Source organism: Hyla sarda, chromosome 5 (genome assembly GCF_029499605.1).
Source record: "Hyla sarda isolate aHylSar1 chromosome 5, aHylSar1.hap1, whole genome shotgun sequence".
NCBI lineage: Eukaryota > Metazoa > Chordata > Amphibia > Anura > Hylidae > Hyla > Hyla sarda.
This window is the reverse complement of record NC_079193.1, coordinates 271,070,602-271,092,864: the sequence shown is the minus strand read 5'-3', so window position 1 is coordinate 271,092,864 and position 22,263 is coordinate 271,070,602. Positions and strand designations below refer to the sequence as shown.

The following is a 22,263-nucleotide window of genomic DNA, read 5'->3' as shown; positions in this document are numbered from 1 at the left end:
CGCAACAGCTGAGCGTTTGGCCGGGCTGTCTACTTCCTACTTCCTTTAGCCCAGGATGTCACGTGGCGCTTCAGCCTATCACCGGCCGAGGCGGGACATCGCTGTGGCCGGGCAGGATGGAATAAGAACAGTCCGCACCAGACATCTCCTTTTTAACATGTTTATTGACCCAGTGGTTTTCAAAATTCCACAACTTTTCCTTCTTGGTTTTGCAATTTCAGTGTTGCGGAGTGTAGATTGCCTATTCAGACTAGCGTACTAGTGTAAGCTTTATATATGTATGTTGTATTTTGTAAGAGAAGAATAACCAGTATTTCTGTGAAATCTATTATGTCTCCTGAATACAATACAGAAATACTTAAAGAGGTTTTCATGTGAAAAACAGTTTTGTTTTGTTTTTCATATCAACTGGTTCCAGAAAGTTAAACAGATTTGTAAATTACTTCTATTAAAAATTTTTAATCCTACCAGTACTTATCAGCTGCTAAAGTTGAGTTGTTCTTTTCTGTCTGACCACAGTGCTCTCTGCTGACACATCTGTCTCAGGAACTGTCCAGAGTAGGAGAGATTTGCTATGGGAATTTGCTCCTACTCTAGACAGTTTCTGAGACAGACAGAGGTGTCAGCAGAGAGCACTGTGGTTAGACTAAAAAGAACAACTCAACTTCGGCAGCTGATAAGTACTGGTAGGATTAAGATTTTTTTTATAGAAGTAATACCCCTTTAAGATGAACAGCGGTATTGCAGAGGACATGGCCTTGTTAAGTGTCCCTCAATGTATATGGTTAATGTAGCATCCCAGTGCTAGGCAACAGTTAGTGACAATTCTCACCATCCAGGACTCATTTCTTATTAGTTCTGCAGAATGAATCTCTTCCCCATATCTTCTGATTAAAAAAATGTCAAGCTGTTGTGCACATTCATATTTGTGAACTACATTTTTACTATCTTCACAGTTTTATTTTCATTGTGCTATAAGAAAGCAAACATGTTAGAATGATATCCCATCTAACTATCACATATATCACTTATCTAACTGTTAAAATTCACTTTCTAATTTTTGCAGTAAGTCAAAAAGCAAATTCAGTGCAGCTGAATGTAGACAACCAGTCCAAAAACACAGCTGGCCCCAACTCTGCACTAAGATCCAGCAAAGATGCCACATTGTACATTGGGGGAATCCCAGGTAAGCAAAGTTGACATTATTCTCCTAAATAGTATTTAAAGTATAATGGTAGGGTCTCACACAGCTCACCCGCAGTGTATTTCACGCTGCGTATGCGCCCGCTGCCGGCAGTCACAGGCCGAGCCGCAGCTTGGAGCTCGCTCTGCAGTCTCTCTGTGACTGCCAGCTGTCGGTGCATCTGCAGCATGAAATACACTGCGGATGCACTGTGTGCGACCCTACCCGTAGGCTTCTTTTTCACATTATACACTGCTCAAAAAAATAAAGGGAACCCTTAAAAAAAAAACTATGTAACCCCAAGTCAATCACACTTCTGTGAAATCACACTGTCCACTCAGGAAGCAACACTGATTGACAATCAATTTCACAGCTGTTGTGCAAATGGAACAGACAACAAGTGTAAATGATGGGCAATTAGCAAGATAAAGCCAATAAAGGAGTGAAGGTGCCTGTGGTGACCACAGACCACTTCTCAGCTCCTATGCTTCCTGGCTGATGTTTTGGTCACTTTGGAATGCTGGCGGTGCTTTCACTCTAGTGGTAGCATGAGACAGAGTCTATAACCCACACAAGTGGCTCAGGTAGTGCAGCTCATCCAGGATGGCACATTAATGCGAGCTGTGGCAAGAAGGTTTGCTGTGTCTGTCAGTGTAGTGTCCAGAGCATGGAGGCGCTACCAGGGACAGGCCAGGAAATCAGGAGACATGGAGGGGGCCATAGGAGGGAAACAACCCAGCAGCAGGACCACTACCTCCGCCTTTGTGCAAGGAGGAGCACTGCCAGAGCCCTGCAAAATGACCTCCAGCAGGCCACAAATGTGCATGTGTCCACTCAAACGGTCAGAAACAGACTCCATGAGGGTGGTATGAGGGCCTGACATCCACAGGTGGGGGTTGTGCTTACAGCCCAACACCATGCAGGATGTTTGGCATTTGCCAGAGAACACCAAGATTGGCAAATTCGCCACTGGCACCCTGTGCTCTTCACAGATGAAAGCAGGTTCACACTGAGCACATGTGATAGATGTCTGGAGACGCTGTGGAGAATGTTCTGCTGCCTGCAACATCCTCCAGCATGACCGGTTTGGTGGGGGGTCAGTAATGGTGTGTGTGGCATTTCTTTGGGGGGCCGCACAGCCCTCCATATGCTTGCCAGAGTTCGCCTGACTGCCATTAGGTACCAAGATGAGATCCTCAGACCCCTTGTGAGACCATATGCTTGTTCGGTTGGCCCTGGGTTACTCCTAATACAAGACAATGCTAGACCTCATGTGGCTGGTGTCAGAAGTTCCTGCAAGAGGAAGGCATTAATGCTATGGACTGGCCCGCCCATTCCCCAGACCTAAATCCGATTGAGCAAATCTGGGACATCATGTCTCGCTCCATCCACCAACGCCACGTTGCATCACAGACTGTCCAGGAGTTGGCAGATGCTTTAGTCCAGGTCTGGGAGGATATCCCTTAGGAGTCCATCCAACACCTCATCAGGAGCATGCCCAGGTATTGTAGGGAGGTCATACGGGCACGTGGAGGCCACACACACTACTGAGCCTCATTTTGACTTGTTTTAAGGACATTACATCAAAGTTGGATCAGCCTGTAGTGTGGTTTTCCACTTTGATTTTGAGTGTGACTCCATATCCAGACCTCTATGGGTTAATAAATTTGATTTCCATTGATATTTTTTGTGTGATTTTGTTGTCAGCTCATTCAACTATGTAAAGATCAAAGTATTTCATGCGATTAGTTCATCCAGATCTAGGATGGGTTATCTTCGTGTTCCCTTTATTTTTTTGAGCAGTGTATATTGGTCAGTATTTTTCATTAGTAGTTGTAGAGAAAACCAGAAGTGGAAGTGACACAGAGAAAAACTATAATGATTTAAGATTTATTATAGATATTTTTATTTAGGAAATAATACAGAATTGTCATTATTGTTGTTGTTCTTTTTCTTATAATTATTATTAATAATAATAATAATAATAAAGATGTGCACCTTTTTCTGTGTTTTGGCCCCACTCCTGGTTTTGGCCACAAATACTAACCGAAATACTAAGCGTAACAGCGGCATATGGCTGCAAAGCGTTTTTCTCTTCTGTAGAAGGCTTCTTAAAAAATTGGCCTTACCACAGAATAAATGTCATAATATTAGTGACACAAATATTAATTATTATTCAGTATATGGAACATAAATAAAAGCAGGGACCACAATAAAGTTACCGTTTAAAGTGTATGCTAATGTGGGAGAAGCAAGAAAAATAGAATACGCATCAGTAGGAGACCAAAACAAAGGAAATTATGCTGAGAAATCACTGTGTATAATTCATATAATGTATTATGCCTGTATTGTGACTTCACTGTGCACTACCACTTCACTCTGTAAATGATCTTGTATGTGACATCACAATATCAATTATGCCGCTATGGTGACTTCACTGTTTTATGGTTTATGAGCTATAGTTTTTATTGTGTGTACATAAAATCTGACATCACTGTGTGCATTATATTTATGATGTCACATCAGAATGTTGCATCACTGCATGCAATATGCAGAAACTGCGACATCACTGTGTTTTAATATTATTATATAAGTTGGTCTGCACTTCCATTGGCAGTGGTGCACGTAGTGGATCAGGTCCAGAAATAGTGTAAATAAAGTCCCAGCACTCACCAAGTATATTTAGGAAAATCAAACATGAAGCATTTCGGCAGTAGCCTTCCTCTGCTGTCTCAGCTTCTTGTTCCTAAATATATATGGTGAGTGCTGTGACCTTATTAATGTATATGTGCCGTATTTCCTGACTTGTACCCATTTCTAAATCTGCTGGCATTGAGCAGATCTGCACAATGGAGGTGGGGAGCCAGCCCGCCCAGCTCCCTGCCTCATCAATATTCACTCCCTAGCCCACCCCCTTCCGAGACATGAGAGCCTCGTGGGGTGGGGGGGGGGGGGGTGAGTGCTTTGCTCTTTGATACACCAGACCTCCACTCCTCTCCCCCCCCCCCTTCAGGCTCTCACATCATGAAAAGGGGGCGGGTTGGGTAGTGAATTTCGGAATATTGATGAGGCAGGGGAGCTGCGTCAGCTCTCTGCCTCCATTTAGCAGAGGTGCACAATGCCAGCGGATTTAGAAATGGCCACTAGTCAAATATGGTGCCTATATATGTAATTAACCCTTCTTTTTACAGCTTTTTACCCTTAGTATAACGCAGTATATTGAGTTTAGTGCCGGTGAAATAGCTGTGAGTTTCTTTTTAGGAAGAGACAAATTTATTGGAGACCAGGATAGAAAAGAAAGCTATGCATGTTTTGTGTTTATTGTCATTTTCATTTTGGAGGGCATAGGGCCCCATTTTTGTTATGTTGTTGATCTCTTCAAACAGGAGAATAATATTTTTCAGTGAACCAAAAGGTGTCACCTTTGCACTTTTCAAGCCAGGAAACATGTGCAAAGTAAAAGTCTCTTAGCTTGAATGAGGTCACATTGAGCAATAAAGTCCAAAAAGAGCGATCAACAACAGATTTTGTTTCCCAATTCACAATGCTATTAGGCCACGAAAGGTGTGTCCCTGACATACAGATCGCCCTATATAGGCAAGAGAGAAGATCCACTAACAAGACGTGGCTATGGTCTGGTCAACTCAGCTCACACATTACATGGACGTCTTTTCTTCAGAATGGCTGCCATGTAATCCTAAATGTCAGCTTCTGGCTTATCACTCTGCAAAATCAGCCGTCATTCAGGAAATGTAAACACTTACAAGAACGTTTCATTATTTAGAAGAGATTTTAGCTTGGACATCTATAACGTATATGAGTTATTATGTGCAGTTGTAGAGTGTTTACAAGCTCTCGTTCTGTTTCAGATGCCTTGGAAACACAGTGGCTTCCTGTGAAGAGATCATTTGTCGGCTGTATGAAGAACCTGAAAGTCAATAAGAAAGACGTCAACTTTAGTAAAATAACAGACATCAATGGTGCTATCAGCCTAAGCAGGTGTCCTGCAGCATAAGCGTCACGTATAAATTGTGTATCACTCACCAGGGAACATACGTGGATATAGATCTGTTAAGAAGTGCTATGCCGACGTGTTTCCATCTTATCTCCCATTCACTAGATTGTAAAAAAAAAAAGTGTTGTTCATACTTCTCATCTGTTCATTTGTGGTTTGTTTAAAAGTCAATCTAAAATGCAGCTACCTCAGTTAGATTGTATGTTTTTACAATTAAAGTGGTGATACAATATGATGTTTGAATTGTCATAGAAATTACATGTTTGTGGTTATAGGTAAGTGATGGTCTATAGAAAAATATAATGGTAGTAGATACTCATAAAACTGTTATAACAAATCAACATTACTTGAGATGGAACAAAGAAAGGCCAAATGTACAGATGATCAAGATAGTCCAAATACATGGAAAACGATCCCTGCACCTTAAAGGGGTACTCCAGTGGGAAAAAAAAGTCAAATCAACTGGTGCCAGAAAGTTAAACAGATTTGTAAATTATTTCTATTAAAAATCATAATCCTTCCAGTACTTATCAGCTGCTGTATACTACAGAGTTCTTTTCTTTTTGAATTTATTTTCAGTCTGACAACAGTGCTCTCTGCTGACACCTCTGTCCATATCAGGAACTGTCCAGAGTAGGAGCAAATCCCCATAGCAAACCTCTCCTGCTCTGGACAGTTCCTGACATGGACAGAGGTGTCAGCAGAGAGCAATGTTGTCAGACTGAAAGGAAATTCATACTCTGTAGTATACAGCAGCTGATAAGTACTGGAAGGATTAAGATTTTGTAATAGAAGTAATTTACAAATCTGTTTAACTTTCTGGCACTGGTTGATTAGAAAAAAATAGTTTTCCACCGGAGTACCCCTTTAAGCCTGAGATCACACATTCAGGTTTTTAATTGCAATTGTTGAATACAAACTAAAGAACAGGTCATAGATGTAGGACACATATAAAGAAAAGATTGAGACTTCCCCTTATTTCTAATCCATTCTTGGCTTTGTATTTAGTAATTGTAATAACGTGTGAACATAAACGGTCTAAGGACCACGGACACACAGAAAACCGGCCATTATGATAACAGAGCCGATAATCTCTGGTAAAAGTGATTGTCCAACCAATGCAGATCTGTCCTATTGATCACTTACATATTAGACATGCTTCCATTTTATGTTTACGTAGCACATAAATAATACATTGTGCGGGTGCTACCATCTTACATTTTTCTGATTAATATAATGATTTGGACTAACTGATCCAAGATATTCCTCTAGTTAGGTCAATTACCTCTGTGCCCATCTGCATACAAAAAAGGCTACTATTATCATTGAGACAAGGGCGTACGTACCTTAGTGGCAGGCAAGATGGCTGCTAGGGGCCACATCCTCATTGCTCCCATTCTTTTTCTATTGGTAAGAAACAATGCATTACTCCTCTCTCTAGGGAACTTCATTGTCTGCAAATTAATGGAGACGAATAATAAATGATCAATGGGTTATGGAAAGAAAGGGAGAACACAAGACCTTTCTATCCTGGGGAAGGGGCAAAATTAGACGCCATTATTGGAGGCCCTTATCGATATTTGCTATGGGGCTCTCTTTCTTTTTCAATGCATTGAGTTGACTATATTTATTCCTGTGGTACACGCGTAGCGTCTGAATTTTTTAGACAGTTGACCTTTTCAATGGTTTCCAGGACAACATGATCCTACATTTAAAAATGGTATTTCCATTGAGATACATGATGAGCATAACTAACCTTTAGATGGAACATTCAGATATTTAATCAAAAAATAGCTGAAGAGGTCTACATTATAGGAGGCCTCTGACTGCAGAGCTATGGGTTATTGCTCTCCATGCTCTGAGAGCTAATACAATTGGTACTGGAGTATATTGTATATAATGTGATATTATACGCCTGTATTCTATAACAGAAATAAAATATAAAGTAATATGCAGATATAGTAGAAGTTATTGTCTGTAACGCAACTAGATAAATGGCTGATGCAAGCAAAACCTGTAAATAGTGCTGACTATCTGTTCTGCTACCTACCAACCGAAATCATCATTACAATAACAAAAAGGGCAATCTAATAAATGAAAAAACATTTTTATGTACATGTTTATAGACGGAGACAGACAGAATAGATCTGAGCTTCTCAGACTTTGTCTTTTCGGACCTTACCAGCCAAACAATGATAATGCTGGAGGCTCATCAGCAATAAAATACCACCTAGCAACACCAAATACTGTGCAGCACAATATACCCTCCCATAAGCATCTCACCAGAAATGCCAAATGGAACAGCACAGCACAAAATAAGTGTCTAACAAACACCACAGTGCATCACATACCTCCCCAGAAGTGCCAAATACCACAGTTAAGCACAAAATACACCAAGAAACACCAAACACTGCACTGCAGCACAAAGTATACTTTAGAAGTGGCTAGTAACAGTGCAGAACAAAGTACTTCCCCAAAAGTGCCATGTGCCACTGTGCAAATGCCTTACCAGAAGTGCCTTATACCACATTTCTGCAACAATACCTCCCAGAAGCATCACATACCTCACTGCAACATAAAATACTATCTCAAAAGCACCACAATGCAGCACTACTGGCAGCAATACACATGCCAGCTGTACAATCTCTATTTTTACCCCTCCTGCATTAGCAACAGTACTTTCTCCACCCCTCAACAGGTGGCAGCAATACTGTCCCATTCCCACCCCTTATCCCCCTGGCAGCAGTACTGTCCCTATTACCACCCCTTCTCCACTGGCAGCAGTACTGTCCCATTCCCACCCCTTATCCCCCTGGCAGCAGTACTGTCCCCATTACCACCCCTTCTCCACTGGCAGCAGTACTGTCCCATTCCCACCCCTTATCCCCCTGGCAGCAGTACTGTCCCCATTACCACCCCTTCTCCACTGGCAGCAGTACTGTCCCCATTCCTACCCCTTATTCCCCTGGCAGCAGTACTGTCCCCATTACAACCCCTTCTCCACTGGCAGAAGTACTGTCCCCATTCCCACCCCTTATCCCCCTGGCAGCAGTACTGTCCCCATTACCACCCCTTCTCCACTGGCAGCAGTACTGTCCCCATTACCACCCCTTATCCCCCTGGCAGCAGTACTGTCCCATTCCCACCCCTTATCCCCCTGGCAGCAGTACTGTCTCCATTACCACCCCTTCTCCACTGGCAGCAGTACTGTCCCCATTCCCACCCCTTATCCCCCTGGCAGCAGTACTGTCCCCATTACCACCCCTTCTCCACTGGCAGCAGTACTGTTCCTGTTCTCATCCTTCCTACACTGGTAGTAGTACTGGCCCCATTTCTACCCTCCTGGACTGGTAGCAGTAGTGGCCCAATTCTCACCCCTCCCTCACTGGCAGCAGTATTGTTCCCACTCCTGTCTTTTCAGTTCTTTTGTGACTGTATGGAAAAGACTCGCCACTAAAACCTCCTGGTCGGCTCACCTCTGGTCCTTAAGTTTTCCACTTCCAAGTTTTTTTCAGCCTGAGGGTCCTGCCTTTCCTCAGGTTCTTCCTTTGGATGTAGGGACAACTGCTCTCCTTCAAGTAGATATTACCAACTCATGCCGATGACGCTTAGGATCAAGAGGTGATGTCAACAAGATACAAATCAAGTTTTGCTTCCTTTCCCCAACAGCTATTGCCTGTGAGGAGTCCAAATACAGGATGAGGGCACGACAAGCAGGCTCCTGGCTTGTCAATCATCCTCATGTGTGAGTCCGTAGCATGTTACAGAGCCTCAATGCACAGAGCCCTGCTAGTCCTCTGTGCACAGAGCCCTGCTTGTCCTCAGTGTACAGAGCCCTACTTGTCCTCAGTGCACAGAGCCCTGCTTGTCCTCAGTGTACAGAGTAGAGATGAGCGAACTTACAGTAAATTTGATTCGTCACAAACTTCTCGGCTCGGCAGTATTTTCCTGCATAAATTAGTTCAGCTTTCAGGTGCTCCGGTGGGCTGGAAAAGGTGGCTACAGTCCTATGAGACTATTTCCTAGGAATGTATCCACCTTTTCCAGCCCACCGGAGCACCTGAAGGCTGAACTAATTTACGCAGGATAAGTCATCAACTGCCGAGCCGAGAAGTTCGTGATGAATCGAATTTACTGTAAGTTCGCTCATCTCTAGTACAGAGCCCTGCTTGTCCTCAGTGTACAGAGCCCCGCTTGTCCTCAGTGCACAGAGCCCTGCTTGCCCTCAGTGCACAAAGCCCTGCTTGTCCTCAGTGTACAGAGCCCTGCTTGTCCTCAGTGTACAGAGCCCTGATTGTCCTCAGTGTACAGAGCCCTGATTGTCCTCAGTGAACAGAGCCCTGATTGTCCTCAGTGCACAGAGCCCTGCTTGTCCTCAGTGCACAGAGCCCTGCTTGTCCTCAGTGCACAGAGCCCTGCTTGTCCTCAGTGCACAGAGCCCTGCTTGTCCTCAGTGCACAGAGCCCTGCTTGTCCTCAGTGCACAGAGCCCTGCTTGTCCTCAGTGTACAGAGCCCTGCTTGTCCTCAGTGTACAGAGTCCTGCTTGTCCTCACTTCAGAGCCCTGCTTGTCCTCCCTGTACAGAGCGCTGCTTGTCCTCAGTGTACAGAGCGCTGCTTGTCCTCAGTGTACAGAGCCCTGCTTGTCCTGTGTACAGAGCCCTGCTTGTCTTCATTGCACAGAGCCCCGATTGTCCACCCTCACTTCCTGTATTTGGACTGCTCATAGAGACACATAGGCAATAGCTGCAGGGAAAAAAATATACATATTTTTAAACCAATGTATATTACAAATTTACATATAATGGTATTATCTACATTATATAAAACGTTTTTGTTGATGACAGGTACACTTTAAGCATTACCTTTTTTCCCAAGGTATTTATGCTCTCTTTGCCTCCAGGGTGTCATCCCTGTGTCTAAATTGGAGAATTTTTATGGGTTCTAGTCACACCTATTCATAGTGCCTAAAAAAAAGACTTTTCAGTCAGACTCATTCTGGACATTGGAATACTTATAAGATTTGTCTTGCTCATTCCAAGCACTTAGTCAAAATGCCTTTGCTGCTGCGGGAATCCGATCATTCATAACGCCGCACGGAGGTCCCCTCTCCTTCCTCCGTCCGGCTCCCGGCGTCTCCTGCTCTGGTCTGTGATCGAGCAGACCAGAGCAGAAGATCACCGATAATACTGATCTGTTCTATGTCCTATACATAGAACAGATCAGTATTAGCAATCATGGTATTGCTATGAATAGTCCCCTATGGGGACTATTCAAGTGTAAAAAAAAAAGTTAAAGTAAAAAAAAAGTGAAAAATCCCCTCCCCCAATAAAAAAGTAAAACGTCCGTTTTTTCCTATTTTACCCCCAAAAAGCGTAAAAAATTTTTTTTATAGACATATTTGGTATCGCCGCGTGCGTAAATGTCCGAACTATTAAAATAAAATGTTAATGATCCCGTACGGTGAACGGCGTAAACGAAAAAAAAAAAAAGTCCAAAATTCCTACTTTTTTAATACAGTTTATTAAAAAAAAAATTATAAAAAATGTATTAAAAGTTTTTTATATGCAAATGTGGTATAAAAAAAAGTACAGATAATGGCGCAAAAAATGAGCCCCCATACCGCCGCTTATACGGAAAAATAAAAAAGTTATAGGTCATCAAAATAAAGGAATTATAAACGTACTAATTTGGTTAAAAAGTTTGTGATTTTTTTTAAGCGCAACAATAATATAAAAGTATATAATAATGGGTATCATTTTAATCGTATTGACCCTCAGAATAAAGAACACACATAATTTTTACCATAAATTGTACGGCGTGAAAACGAAACCTTCCAAAATTAGCAAAATTGCGTTTTTCGTTTTCATTTCCCCACAAAAATAGTGTTTTTTTGGTTGCGCCATACATTTTATGATATAATGAGTGATGTCATTACAAAGGACAACTGGTCGCGCAAAAAACAAGCCCTCATACTAGTCTGTGGATGAAAATATAAAAGAGTTATGATTTTTAGAAGGCGAGGAGGAAAAAATGAAAACGTAAAAATTAAATTGTCTGAGTCCTTAAGGCCAAAATGGGCTGAGTCCTTAAGGGGTTAAAGGGGTTATCCAGGGGGAAAAAAAATTTTATACATCAACTGGCCCCAGAAAGTTAAACAGATTTGTAAATCACTTCTATTAAAAAATATTAATTCTTTCAGTACTTATGAGCTGCTGAAGTTGAGTTGTTCTTTTCTGTTGTTCTTAACCCCTTAAGGACACATGACGTTCTCATACGTCTCCATTTCCGAGTCCTTAAGGACACATGACGTATGAGAACGTCATGTGTTTTACCGGCCCCCCGCAACCATCTGGAGCGGAGCCGGTCCCCGATGCCTGCTGAAATCGTTCAGCAGGCATCGGGGCATATCGCCCAGGGGGGTCATTATGACCCCCCATGTCGGCGATGGCCGCAGATCGCTGGACAATTCAGTCCAGCGATCTGCGGCGGATTCCGGGTCAATCGGGTCTCCAGTGACCCGATGACCCGGAATTACTGGCTGTTCGGGGCCGTCTCTGACGGCCCCGAACAGCCAGAGCCAGCAGGGGTGAGGTGGCACTGGTGCCACCTCACGATCGCCCTGATTCGTCGGCCGGATTACCGGCCGACCAATCAGGGCGCCTGCTGCGGGTGTCACTCCCGCAACCCGCTCCGCCCCTCTTCCGGAGGACGTGAGCGGGTGCGGGGCGTGCACCCCGGGTGCTGGGGACCCCGATCCCCGGCGCCCCTGTTGGGATCGGGGCCCCAGGAGCAGCGGCGGCGGCGGCGGAGACGACGAGGGACTGACCTGTGCGGCGAGGATCGTTGGAGGTGAGTGACAGCCTCCTGCTGTTGCTTAGCAACAGCTCCCAGCATGCAATAAGGGCATGCTGGGAGCTGTAGTTATGCAACAGCAGGAGGCAGACCACCACAACTCCCAGCATGCCCTTATGGGCATGCTGGGACTTGTAGTTTTGCAACAGCTGGAGGCACATTCTTTCTATGGAAAAGTGTACCTTCAGCTGTTGTGTAACTACAACTCCCAGCTTGCACAATCAGCTAAAGTGCATGCTGGGAGTTGTAGTGGTGCATCTGGTGGTTGCATAACTACAACTCCCAGCATGCCCGTTGGCTGTCGGTGACTGCTGAGAGTTGTAGTTTTGCAACAGCTGAAGGCACACTAAGTTAAGTAGCAAACCAGTGTGTCTCCAGCTGTTGCATAACTACAATCCCCATCATCCCCAGCCAAAGTAGTATGCCTCCAGCTGTTGCATAACTACAACACCCAGCATGCCCTTCCGCTGTCCGTACATGCTGGGGGTTGTAGCTTTTGCAACAGCTGAAGGCACACTGGTTGCAAAACACTGAGTTTGTTACCAAACTCGGTGTTTCACAACCAGTGTGCCTCCAGCTGTTGCAAAACTACAACTCCCAGCATGCACTGATAGACCGTACATGCTGGGAGTTGTAGTTTTGCAACAGCTGGATGTTCCCCCCCCCCCCCCCCAATGTGAACGTACAGGGTACACTCACATGGGCGGAGGATTACAGTAAGTATCCGGCTGCAAGTTTGAAGTGCGGCAAAATTTCTGCCGCAGCTCAAACTGGCAGCGAGAAACTACTGTGAACCCCCCGCCCGTGTGACTGTACCCTAAAAACACTATACTACACTAACACTAAATAAAATAAAAAGTAAAAAACACTACATATACACATACCCCTACACAGCCCCCCTCCCCTCCCCAATAAAAATGAAAAACGTCTGGTACGCCACTGTTTCCAAAACGGAGCCTCCAGCGGTTGCAAAACTACAACTCCCAGCATGCACTGATAGACCGTACATGCTGGGAGTTGTAGTTTTGCAACAGCTGGATTCCCCCCCCCCCCCCCCAATGTGAATGTACAGGGTATTCTCTCGTGTTAGACGGGTCACACAGGGTACACTCACATGGGCGGAGGATTACAGTAAGTATCCGGCTGCAAGTTTGAGCTGCGTCAAATTTTCTGCCGTAGCTCAAACTGCCAGCGAGAAACTACTGTGAACCCCCGTATGTGCGACTGTACCCTAAAAACACTACACTACACTAACACACAATAAAATAAAAAGTAAAAAACACTACATATACACATACCCCTATACAACCCCCCTACCCAATAAAAATGAAAACCGTCTGGTACGCCACTGTTTCCAAAACGGAGCCTCCAGCTGTTGCAAAACAACTACTCCCAGTATTGCCAGATAGCCGTTGACTGTCTAGGCATGCTGGGAGTTTTACAACAGCTGGAGGCACCCTGTTTGGGAATCACTGGCGTAGAATACCCCTATGTCCACCCCTATGCAAGTCCCTAATTTAGGCCTCAAATGCGCATGGCGCTCTCACTTTGGAGCTCTGTCGTATTTCAAGGCAACAGTTTAGGGCCACATATGGGGTATCGCCGTACTCGGGAGAAATTGGGCTTCAAATTTTGGGGGGTATTTTCTGCTATTACCCTTTTAAAAAATTTAAAATTTTTGGGAAAACAAGCATTTTAGGTAAAAAAATATATATATTTTTTTACATATGCAAAAGTCGTGAAACACCTGTAGGGTATTAAGGTTCAAATTACCCCTTGTTACGTTCCCCGAGGGGTCTAGTTTCCAAAATGGTATGCCATGTGTTTTTTTTTTGCTGTCCTGGCACCATAGGGGCTTCCTAAATGCGGCATGCCCCCAGAGCAAAATTCGCTTTCAAAAAGCCAAATGTGACTCCTTCTCTTCTGAGACCTGTAGTGCGCCAGCAGAGCACTTTTCACACCCATATGGGGTGTTTTCTGAATCGGGAGAAATTGGGCTTCAAATTTTGGGGGGGTATTTTCTGCTATTACCCTTTTTAAAATTGTAAAAATTTTGGGAAACCAAGCATTTTAGGTAAAAAAAATATATATTTTTTTACATATGCAAAAGTCATGAAACACCTGTAGGGTATTAAGGTTCACATTACCCCTTGTTACGTTCCCCGAGGGGTCTAGTTTCCAAAATGGTATGCCATGTGTTTTTTTTTTGCTGTTCTGGCACCATAGGGGCTTCCTAAATGCGGCATGCCCCCAGAGCAAAATTTGCTTTCAAAAAGCCAAATGTTACTCCTTCTCTTCTGAGACCTGTAGTGCGCCAGCAGAGCACTTTTCATCCCCATATGGGGTGTTTTCTGAATCGGGAGAAATTGGGCTTCAAATTTTGGGGGGTATTTTCCGCTATTACCTTTTTTTTTTAAATCAACTAGTGCCAGAAAGATAAACAGATTTATAAATTACTTCTATTAAAAAATATTAATCCTTCCAGTACTTATTAGCGGCTGTATACTACAGAGGAAATGCATTTATTTTTTAATTTCCTTTCTGTCACAACCACATTTCTCTCTGCTGACCATTTTAGGAACTGTCCAGAGCAGGAGAAAATCCCCATAGCAAACATATGCTGTTCTGGACAGTTCCAAAAATGGACAGCAGAGAGCACTGTGGTCGTGACAGAAGAGAAATCCAAAAAGAAAAGCATTTCCTCTGTAGTATACAGCCGCTAAAAAGTACTGGAAGGATTAAGATTTTTTTTTTAATAGAAGTCATTTACAAATCTGTTTAACTTTCTCGCACCAGTTGATTTAAAAAATAAAAAAGTTTTCCACCAAAGTACCCCTTTAAGACACTTGTTTCCTCAATTTACATATTATTAAATACATTTGCAAAATATACTATTATTTTCTTATAATTGTCATATTAATAAAACTGTTGATCTAAATCTACCAGGAATAAAGAATTCTTTTTTGTTCACCTCCTAGACACTATTTTGGTCAGATTAGTCCTCGTTGCTGTGGTTTCATTCGCTCGGATGTCTGTATCTAGGACACGGTCCCATCTGCATGCTCGGAGAGCCGTTTTGTAATGTGTAGTTAGTCATTAAGTTTCTTCCGTTCTTACTATGACAGCCCAGACTGCGGATTAAATAATATTAATTCCTTCGCCTGCAGTGGATCTTTTTTTTTTATCTTTGAGCGCCTGAACTACAAATTAAATCTAGAGAGTTGAGATCTACATTGTAATAAATGGGATGAGAACATAATGTGGAACATATTCTTCCGTAGAACAGACTTTTTAATGACACACAGCCTATGGGCAGAAGTATAAAGGCGGATTCACATGGAGCGGAAACTTCTGCCACTGAAAATCCGATGCATTCATCTGAGTAGGGCTTGTCTTGTTGGCAAGTACATGGAGGCCTCGAGAAGGCGTCATGAGCCAGACCTGTGTCTAGAAATTCTGCACCTGTATTAGGGCATTGAAATCAATGGGACTCTGCTGCAGCGGAATTCCGCACAGACATCCCGCCTGTAAGGCGGGATGTCCGTGCGGAATTCCGCTGCAGCAGAGTCCCATTGATTTCAATGGGATTCTGCTGCACATGGTGGAATTTTTGTGGCAGAAACAATACCGATTGCGGCATCCATAGAAAGAATAGACGTTTATTCTTTGTGCGGATTTTGCACAAGGGCATCACAATTCCGAGCGGTCCTAGCGCCCGTGGGTTCGTGAACATGTGCGGAATGGCCTCCCTCATTTTTGGGCGGACATTCCACACATTTTACGCCACATGAACATACACTTAGTGGAATTATTTAAAGTGGTATTCCGGCTTTAGACATCTTATCCCCTATCCTAAGGATAGGGGATAAGATGTCTAATCGCGGTGGGCCTGCCGATGGGACCACCCCCTGCGCGATCTCCGTGCAGCACCCCGCATTTCGGCCGGACTGCTGCTCTAGTCCCGGACACCTCTGAGTTTCCGGCACTGGAGACGTGATGCCACACCCCCTCCATTCATCTCTAAGGGAGGGGCTCTGAGCATGGTCTAGTGCTGACATACCTTGGATAGGGGATACGATGTCTATGGCCGGAATAACCCTTTAACAATACCAGTAGTCTATGGTAACTCTTTCTAACATTGGATATTGTGGACTATGTCACAATTGACATATTAAAAGGGAGGACTGTATACATGTGTAATGCATGTGTTTCTCCAGCTAGCTGTTGCAAAACTACAACTTCCAGCATGCCCACAGCCAAAGGCTATAGAGAAAGTAATTCCGCTTGGAAATTCCGGTGCAGCCCCATGGGGGTCAATAGGTTTCCACCACACCATGCTCCGCCACTAAAATTCACACACACTGAAAGAATGAACATTCTTAGCATTGCCGGATACGGGGACCGGAAATACCCCCGCGGTCATAACGCTGACAGCAAAATAGAAACTGTGTCTATTTTAAGGGGGGGAATAACATTATATGTATATTACAAATATACATGTAATGTTATTTTCTGCAGTATAGAAAAAAGGTTTTGCTACTGACAGGTACACTTTAAGAGTCAAGAAGGTTGTGGTAAGCTGCAGAATACATGCCTTCTCCCTCCCCCACCCCTCCCTGTCTTGATTGATTGATGTTCATGGCTCAGGGTAAGAGGATGAGCCCTGTACATCAATCAGTCAAGGCAGGGAAGGGTGGGGGAGGGAGGAGATATGCATGATTGTTAAATGGGCATTGCAGATATTAAAACTTTTTAAATGTTGTACATCTTGGCAAAACAATAGTTTTTCTAATATATTTCTTTTTTTAAAATTCACATTTTATTAAAGAAAACTGCCTCAGAAAATCCCCACACCTCCTGGGACACTGATGAGTCCCACAGCAGCATGAGCATGTCCAAGGGTCATGGACACGAGATGGCTGATTGACAAGACTGCAGGAGTAACACAGCCTGCAGCAACACTGCTGTAAAACAGAGTTTTACCAAACATGTGCCTCCAGCTATTGCAAAACTTTAACTCCAAGCATGTCTATACAGTCATAGGTTGTTGGGCATGCTGGGAGTTGTAGTTGTGCAAAAGCAGTAGGCACACAGCTGAAGGCCACACTGCTGTAAAAAAGAGCTATGCCAGCATTACAGGACTGCCTAAGGATGACACACATGAATGACATAGGAAGATACAATTTATACACTCACCATATTGTCTTTGGTGGCAGCGTACAGGCACACCCCAATAATCATTGTGTGTGTGTGTATACAGAATGAAACCAAAGAGGAACGAGTTACAGAGCACGGCTGCCTGGCTCCTCCAAGAGCAGTGAGTCAGCAAAGTGAGGGAGAGGGAGGAGTCATTACAGTGCAGGCAAGAGATGGACATGCCCCCTCCCTCTGGAAAGATGAGAATGACATTGAGCAGCAGTAATATGCCAATTTTTTGTGAAATATGGGTGATATAAATTAAATGTACATGATCAGAATGACATACTAAGTAACATATAACAGGTTTTTTTGTGAGATCTGACAGGTACGCTTTAAGCTCTGAGCATGTTCTAGAGCTGACATATTCCCTTTAATCGACAAGGAGAATAAATGACTAAATGAGATACATTCAAACATGACTAAGGGTTTCAGCAAATTCAGCCAAAATATATTCTATAGAATACAGTAGAATACAATACTTACAAAACTAGTGGAAAAAAACTAGGGGGAAAAAAACACTAAGGTCCAAACTAAAACCTATATTGGAACGCATATTAATATGTATTCATGTTAGAGAATATACAATGATTGAAATCCATGGTCACCTCAGTGCAGAATGGTATACGCCCTGTTTATTACTATAATGTGCAGGTGTAGAGATAGCCATTTAATAGTTAATGAAGATACAGCAGTCAGGCACAATAAACTACGAGCGACTTCTCTCAGACAAGACCAGCCCGTGCCTCAAGCATAACCATAAAATCTATTTCCATGTAAAGAGATATACTGCGACCAGCCATAATATTAAAACCACTGACGGGTGAATAACACTGAGTGACGTGATACATTGGCGCCTGTCAAGGGGTGAAGTGGACAGTCAGTGCTTAAAACCAAAGGATAGGGGATAAGATGTCTGATCGCGGGGGTCCCGCCACTGGGGCCCCGCAATATATGACTCCGCCCCTGTGTGACATCATGACTCCGCCCCTGTGTGACATCACGCCCCACCCCTCAATGCAAGTCTATGGGAGGGGGCGTGACGGCCGTCACGCCCCCTCCCATAGACTTGCATTGAGGGAACAGGGCGTGATGTCACACGGGGTCGGAGTCGTGACGTCAAGGACTTCCGTTCCGGTGGTCGGGACCCAGACCCTTTAGCGCTTCCGGAGCAGAAACGGGTGGGTGCCGCATGCTATATTGCGGGGACCCCAGTGGCGGGACCCTCTCAATCAGACATCTTATCCCCTATCCTTTGGATAGGGGATAAGATGTCTAGGGGTGGAGTACCCCTTTAACACAAAGGTGGCAGAACACAGGGTGTACCCCAGCTTGTTGCCTAACAAACTGTACAGACACCTCTGTCCACCATGGAACGTATCTACAATGGGCAAGTAAGCATCAGACTGGACCACAGGGAAATGAAAGAAGGTGGCCTGGATATTGACTCATGTTTTCATTTACATCAAGTGGACAGTCGGGGGCAATTGTGTCACCTACCCCGGGGAAAACAGTTTATTAAAAAGGGCATCTTGCAGATATCATACCTCTTACCTGCTCCTATACAATACTAAGTGGTGATGCGTTCATTTTACTATCTTAGAGGGGCGCTTCTGATCTGAATCCCCTGCCAGGGACTGGGGATTTATATTTTTTCATCAATCCCCCCTCAACCTCATTACCATAATGTAGCTGCCTTACCTGCCTTATGGGTAGTGCTGGCCCTATCGACAGCAGTTTATAAAATCTGAATCTTCTCCTGCCAGCGGCTCGGGATTCTGATTTTCTCTGCTGGCTGGGTGGGCCCGCTTAGAGAGTGGGCCATGGGCAAATGCCTATGTGGTGACCCACTGTGTATGGTGGGACCATGGGGTGTAGCGGTGTAGATGGAGGGGAAAGATGGAATTAATCCACTGGGCAAGGTGTTGTTAACCCCTAATGTTCGTGACGCCAGAGTGGCTTTTGGGTAGCGGAACCACATGAACGATATCTCCGCTATTCCAATGGCTAGGTAGTGAAAGGAGAGTCCACAACCAGTTATGGTTTAACTGAGGCTTTACTGAGTTTAGATAGATGGTATTATCTTCACAGCTAGGCCAGAATCCCAGAGAGGTGGCCAGGAACACAGAAGGACCTCGCAGCTTGCTGGGACCAATTAGACTGGTAATTGACTTTAGATAATTATCTTGAGGCTTGACTTTAGACTGGACTTGACTATGGATAGTGTCAGCAGACATAGACTTTTGACTTACTGGAATGACTGTAGCTTTGCAGCCTTCCAGATGCTGGTCACTAGCACTGGGATCTCTGGTGGTTGCTGGTCTCAGTAAAGAAGCACAAGTGCTAAGAAAGAGAATTGTAATGGCCACCCCCTTATATAGTGGGGGCTGAACCAAAGCCCATGGGTCAAGCTGCGGGTCATAGATTAAGCTGGTGCTCTCTGGGTAACATGTGAAACATAAAGATAACATGTGACATTTCACAGGTCCTTTAGACAACATCTCATAGGTCCTTTATACTAACTATACATTAGGACACTGACTACAATCACATTGTAATAATGACATTACAGGAACAGCAGGAGAGACAATGCAGGAGAGCCCCCAGGTCACTGAGGGACTCAACCCGACAGGGCCTAAGGGTAGTGCAGAACCATGTTCTGTACTGGGACATTCCACCTATACTGCCCAATTAATAAGGCGACCCTGGTGAGACCGGTGTATTGTCCATGATGGTGTCCTACATTACAAGTCATACATGAAGATAACAGGACCCCAAGTCTGCCATGTGCCATTTATAATACTGTGTTCTTATGAAGCAGAGGTGTTTGGGGCCCCGCACCCTATAGTTATGTCCCAGTGTGGGCAGCCTATGAGAACACCAGTTTGATACCACAAGCCTACTGGTTACTTACCCACTATGATATTGGCCATGACCTTGTTATCCAGGTGGCAGGTTAGTGGCCCCTAGGTGAGTGTTATTGGGTTGTCTGATGCCCTTGTATGAAGGAGCCCATTCTAGTCCTATGATAAGAGATGGTGATAGCGCTGTATAATCTATGCATGTTACAGTGTGTGGTGCCAGGGCTGAGGCTGGCATGTATTGTGCTCCTCCAGCATGCAGGTGCCTATTACAGCCTACAGAAGGGCTGGGCCACATACTAGGCGACTCCTTCCCTTGTAGTGAGGGCAGCTCACAGGGACGAGGACGGACATCATCACCACCATCATCTTCATCACTCCCATCATCACAAAGAGAGCGGGGCCTCCCCTTCCTGCCCCTCCCCTCCCTACACGAGTTACACGGCCCGGCCCCTGGCAGGGTGTCACTCTGGTGTCCTGACTGACGGAGCCGCCGCAGCTCCCGGGCACAGACTGGCACACAGGACGTCTTACCCTCCGCACAATGGCCGAGCAGCAGACCTCAGGGCAGGGGGAAGCAGATCGCCTGGACCCGATGGATGACGCGGAGCTGGCCCTGGTGGGCATCAATATGCTGCTCAACAATGGCTTCAGAGAATCCGATCAGCTCTTCAAGAAATACAGGTGAGCAGGATGGCAGTGTGGGCGCTGTGTGCCAGGGCTGTGTCCTCCCTGATGACCACCTGTCACAGGACACAGCCCCTCGGAGACCCCTCCGGGCAAGCACTGTGGTACCCAGGATTGTCTAGATGGGATTCTCTGGTGATCCTCAGGATCTGTGACTGGGCACTGTGTAAGGATCCCTGCACAGTCACTGTGGCCCTCAGGATCCTGCTGTGCTCTCTGCACAATTACTATGGCACTCAGGATCCTGCTGTGATCTCTGCACAATTACTATGGCCCTCAGGATCCTGCTGTGATCTCTGCACAATTACTATGGCACTCAGGATCTCTGCACCATCACTGTGGGGGGGCTCAGGATCATGTGCAGTCACTATGCCACTTAGAGTCCCTGCACAATCTCTGTCACATTCAGGATCCCTGTGTGAGTGCCACCTAGATTCCCTGCTTGATCACTGGGGCACTAGGGGGTCTTTGTGCAGTTATTATGACAATACACCTTCACTGTGGCACTCAGGATCCCAGCACAATCACTGTCACTCAGGATCCCTGCACGATCACTGTCACTCAGGATCCCTGCACGATCACTGTACCACTCAGGATCCCTGCACGATCATTGCGGCACTCAGGATCCCTGCATGATCATTGTGACTCTCAGCATCCCTGCACGATCATTGTGGCTCTCAGGATCCCTGCACAATCATTGTGGCACCTAGGATCCCTGCACGATCATTGTGGCACTCAGGATCCCTGCACGATCATTGTGGCACTCAGGATCCCTGCACGATCATTGTGCCACTCAGGATCCCTGCACGATCATTGTGCCACTCAGGATCCCTGCACGATCATTGTGCCACTCAGGATCCCTGCACGATCATTGTGGCACTAAGGATCCCTGCACGATCACTGTACCACTCAGGATCCCTGCACGATCACTGTACTACTCAGGATCCCTGCACGATCATTGTGCCACTCAGGATCCCTGCACGATCACTGTGTCACTCAGGATTCCTGTGCAGTCATTGTAGCACTTCTCTAGGATCTGATACTATACCGTAATAATAATCATTGTTAGATAACTGTATAGTTCAGGATCCTGGTTGTTCACTATGTCAGTATCCTGAGGGATCATGTGAATGATCGCTGAGACGGTAATCCTGATCACTGAGTAATAACAATGTCAGGATCCCTTCTTAGGCACAGAGCGGTCTAGAAAGGATCCCTGGTGTTCTGGATTGCATTGTACCCATGGTCCTTGTACGAGCCTTTAGATTAGTGCCATGCAGCTTTATGATGACTGCCGGCCATCACTATGGAGAGTAGACAACTTTTGGTGACCGGTCCCAGCATGTTCAGATTTTATGAAGAAGTGTTTGTGACCGTCTTATGGGGTTTTACAGAAATCAGTGCACATGCTGCAGGAGCAACCCCATTCACATGTATGAAATGGATTTTTATTTACATAAATTTCGG

The 22,263-nt window shown here is 44.8% G+C and overlaps 2 protein-coding genes and 1 long non-coding RNA gene across 7 annotated transcripts in view; 2 read left to right on the top strand and 1 right to left on the bottom strand.

Annotated features, from left to right (window-relative positions):
• The window catches only part of LAMA3 (laminin subunit alpha 3), a 241,209-nt gene extending 235,565 nt beyond the window's left edge, over positions 1-5,644 (top strand). For both annotated transcript variants that reach the window (XM_056521739.1, XM_056521738.1), the window contains exons 76-77: positions 1,067-1,186; positions 5,053-5,644. In XM_056521739.1, the coding sequence (XP_056377714.1) occupies positions 1,067-1,186; positions 5,053-5,198 (266 nt within the window). In that variant the 3' untranslated portion in view covers positions 5,199-5,644. The remainder of the gene's footprint in view (positions 1-1,066; positions 1,187-5,052) is intronic.
• On the bottom strand, positions 1,196-20,779 carry LOC130274018 (uncharacterized). 2 transcript variants are annotated; one of them, XR_008844204.1, is made up of 4 exons: positions 20,644-20,779; positions 6,545-6,652; positions 5,228-5,299; positions 1,196-5,111 (listed from the first exon to the last, which is right to left on the bottom strand). It is a non-coding gene; the product is annotated as an uncharacterized LOC130274018 (long non-coding RNA). The 2 variants fall into 2 exon arrangements; XR_008844203.1 differs by lacking the exon at positions 20,644-20,779 and adding an exon at positions 20,163-20,300.
• Positions 20,505-22,263, top strand: part of TTC39C (tetratricopeptide repeat domain 39C) — a 97,798-nt gene continuing 96,039 nt past the window's right edge. For all 3 annotated transcript variants that reach the window (XR_008844202.1, XR_008844201.1, XM_056521741.1), the window contains exon 1: positions 20,505-20,793. Coding sequence is in view for 1 of the 3 variants with exons in the window: in XM_056521741.1 (XP_056377716.1) it covers positions 20,654-20,793 (140 nt within the window). In the remaining 2 variants the exon portion in view is untranslated. The remainder of the gene's footprint in view (positions 20,794-22,263) is intronic.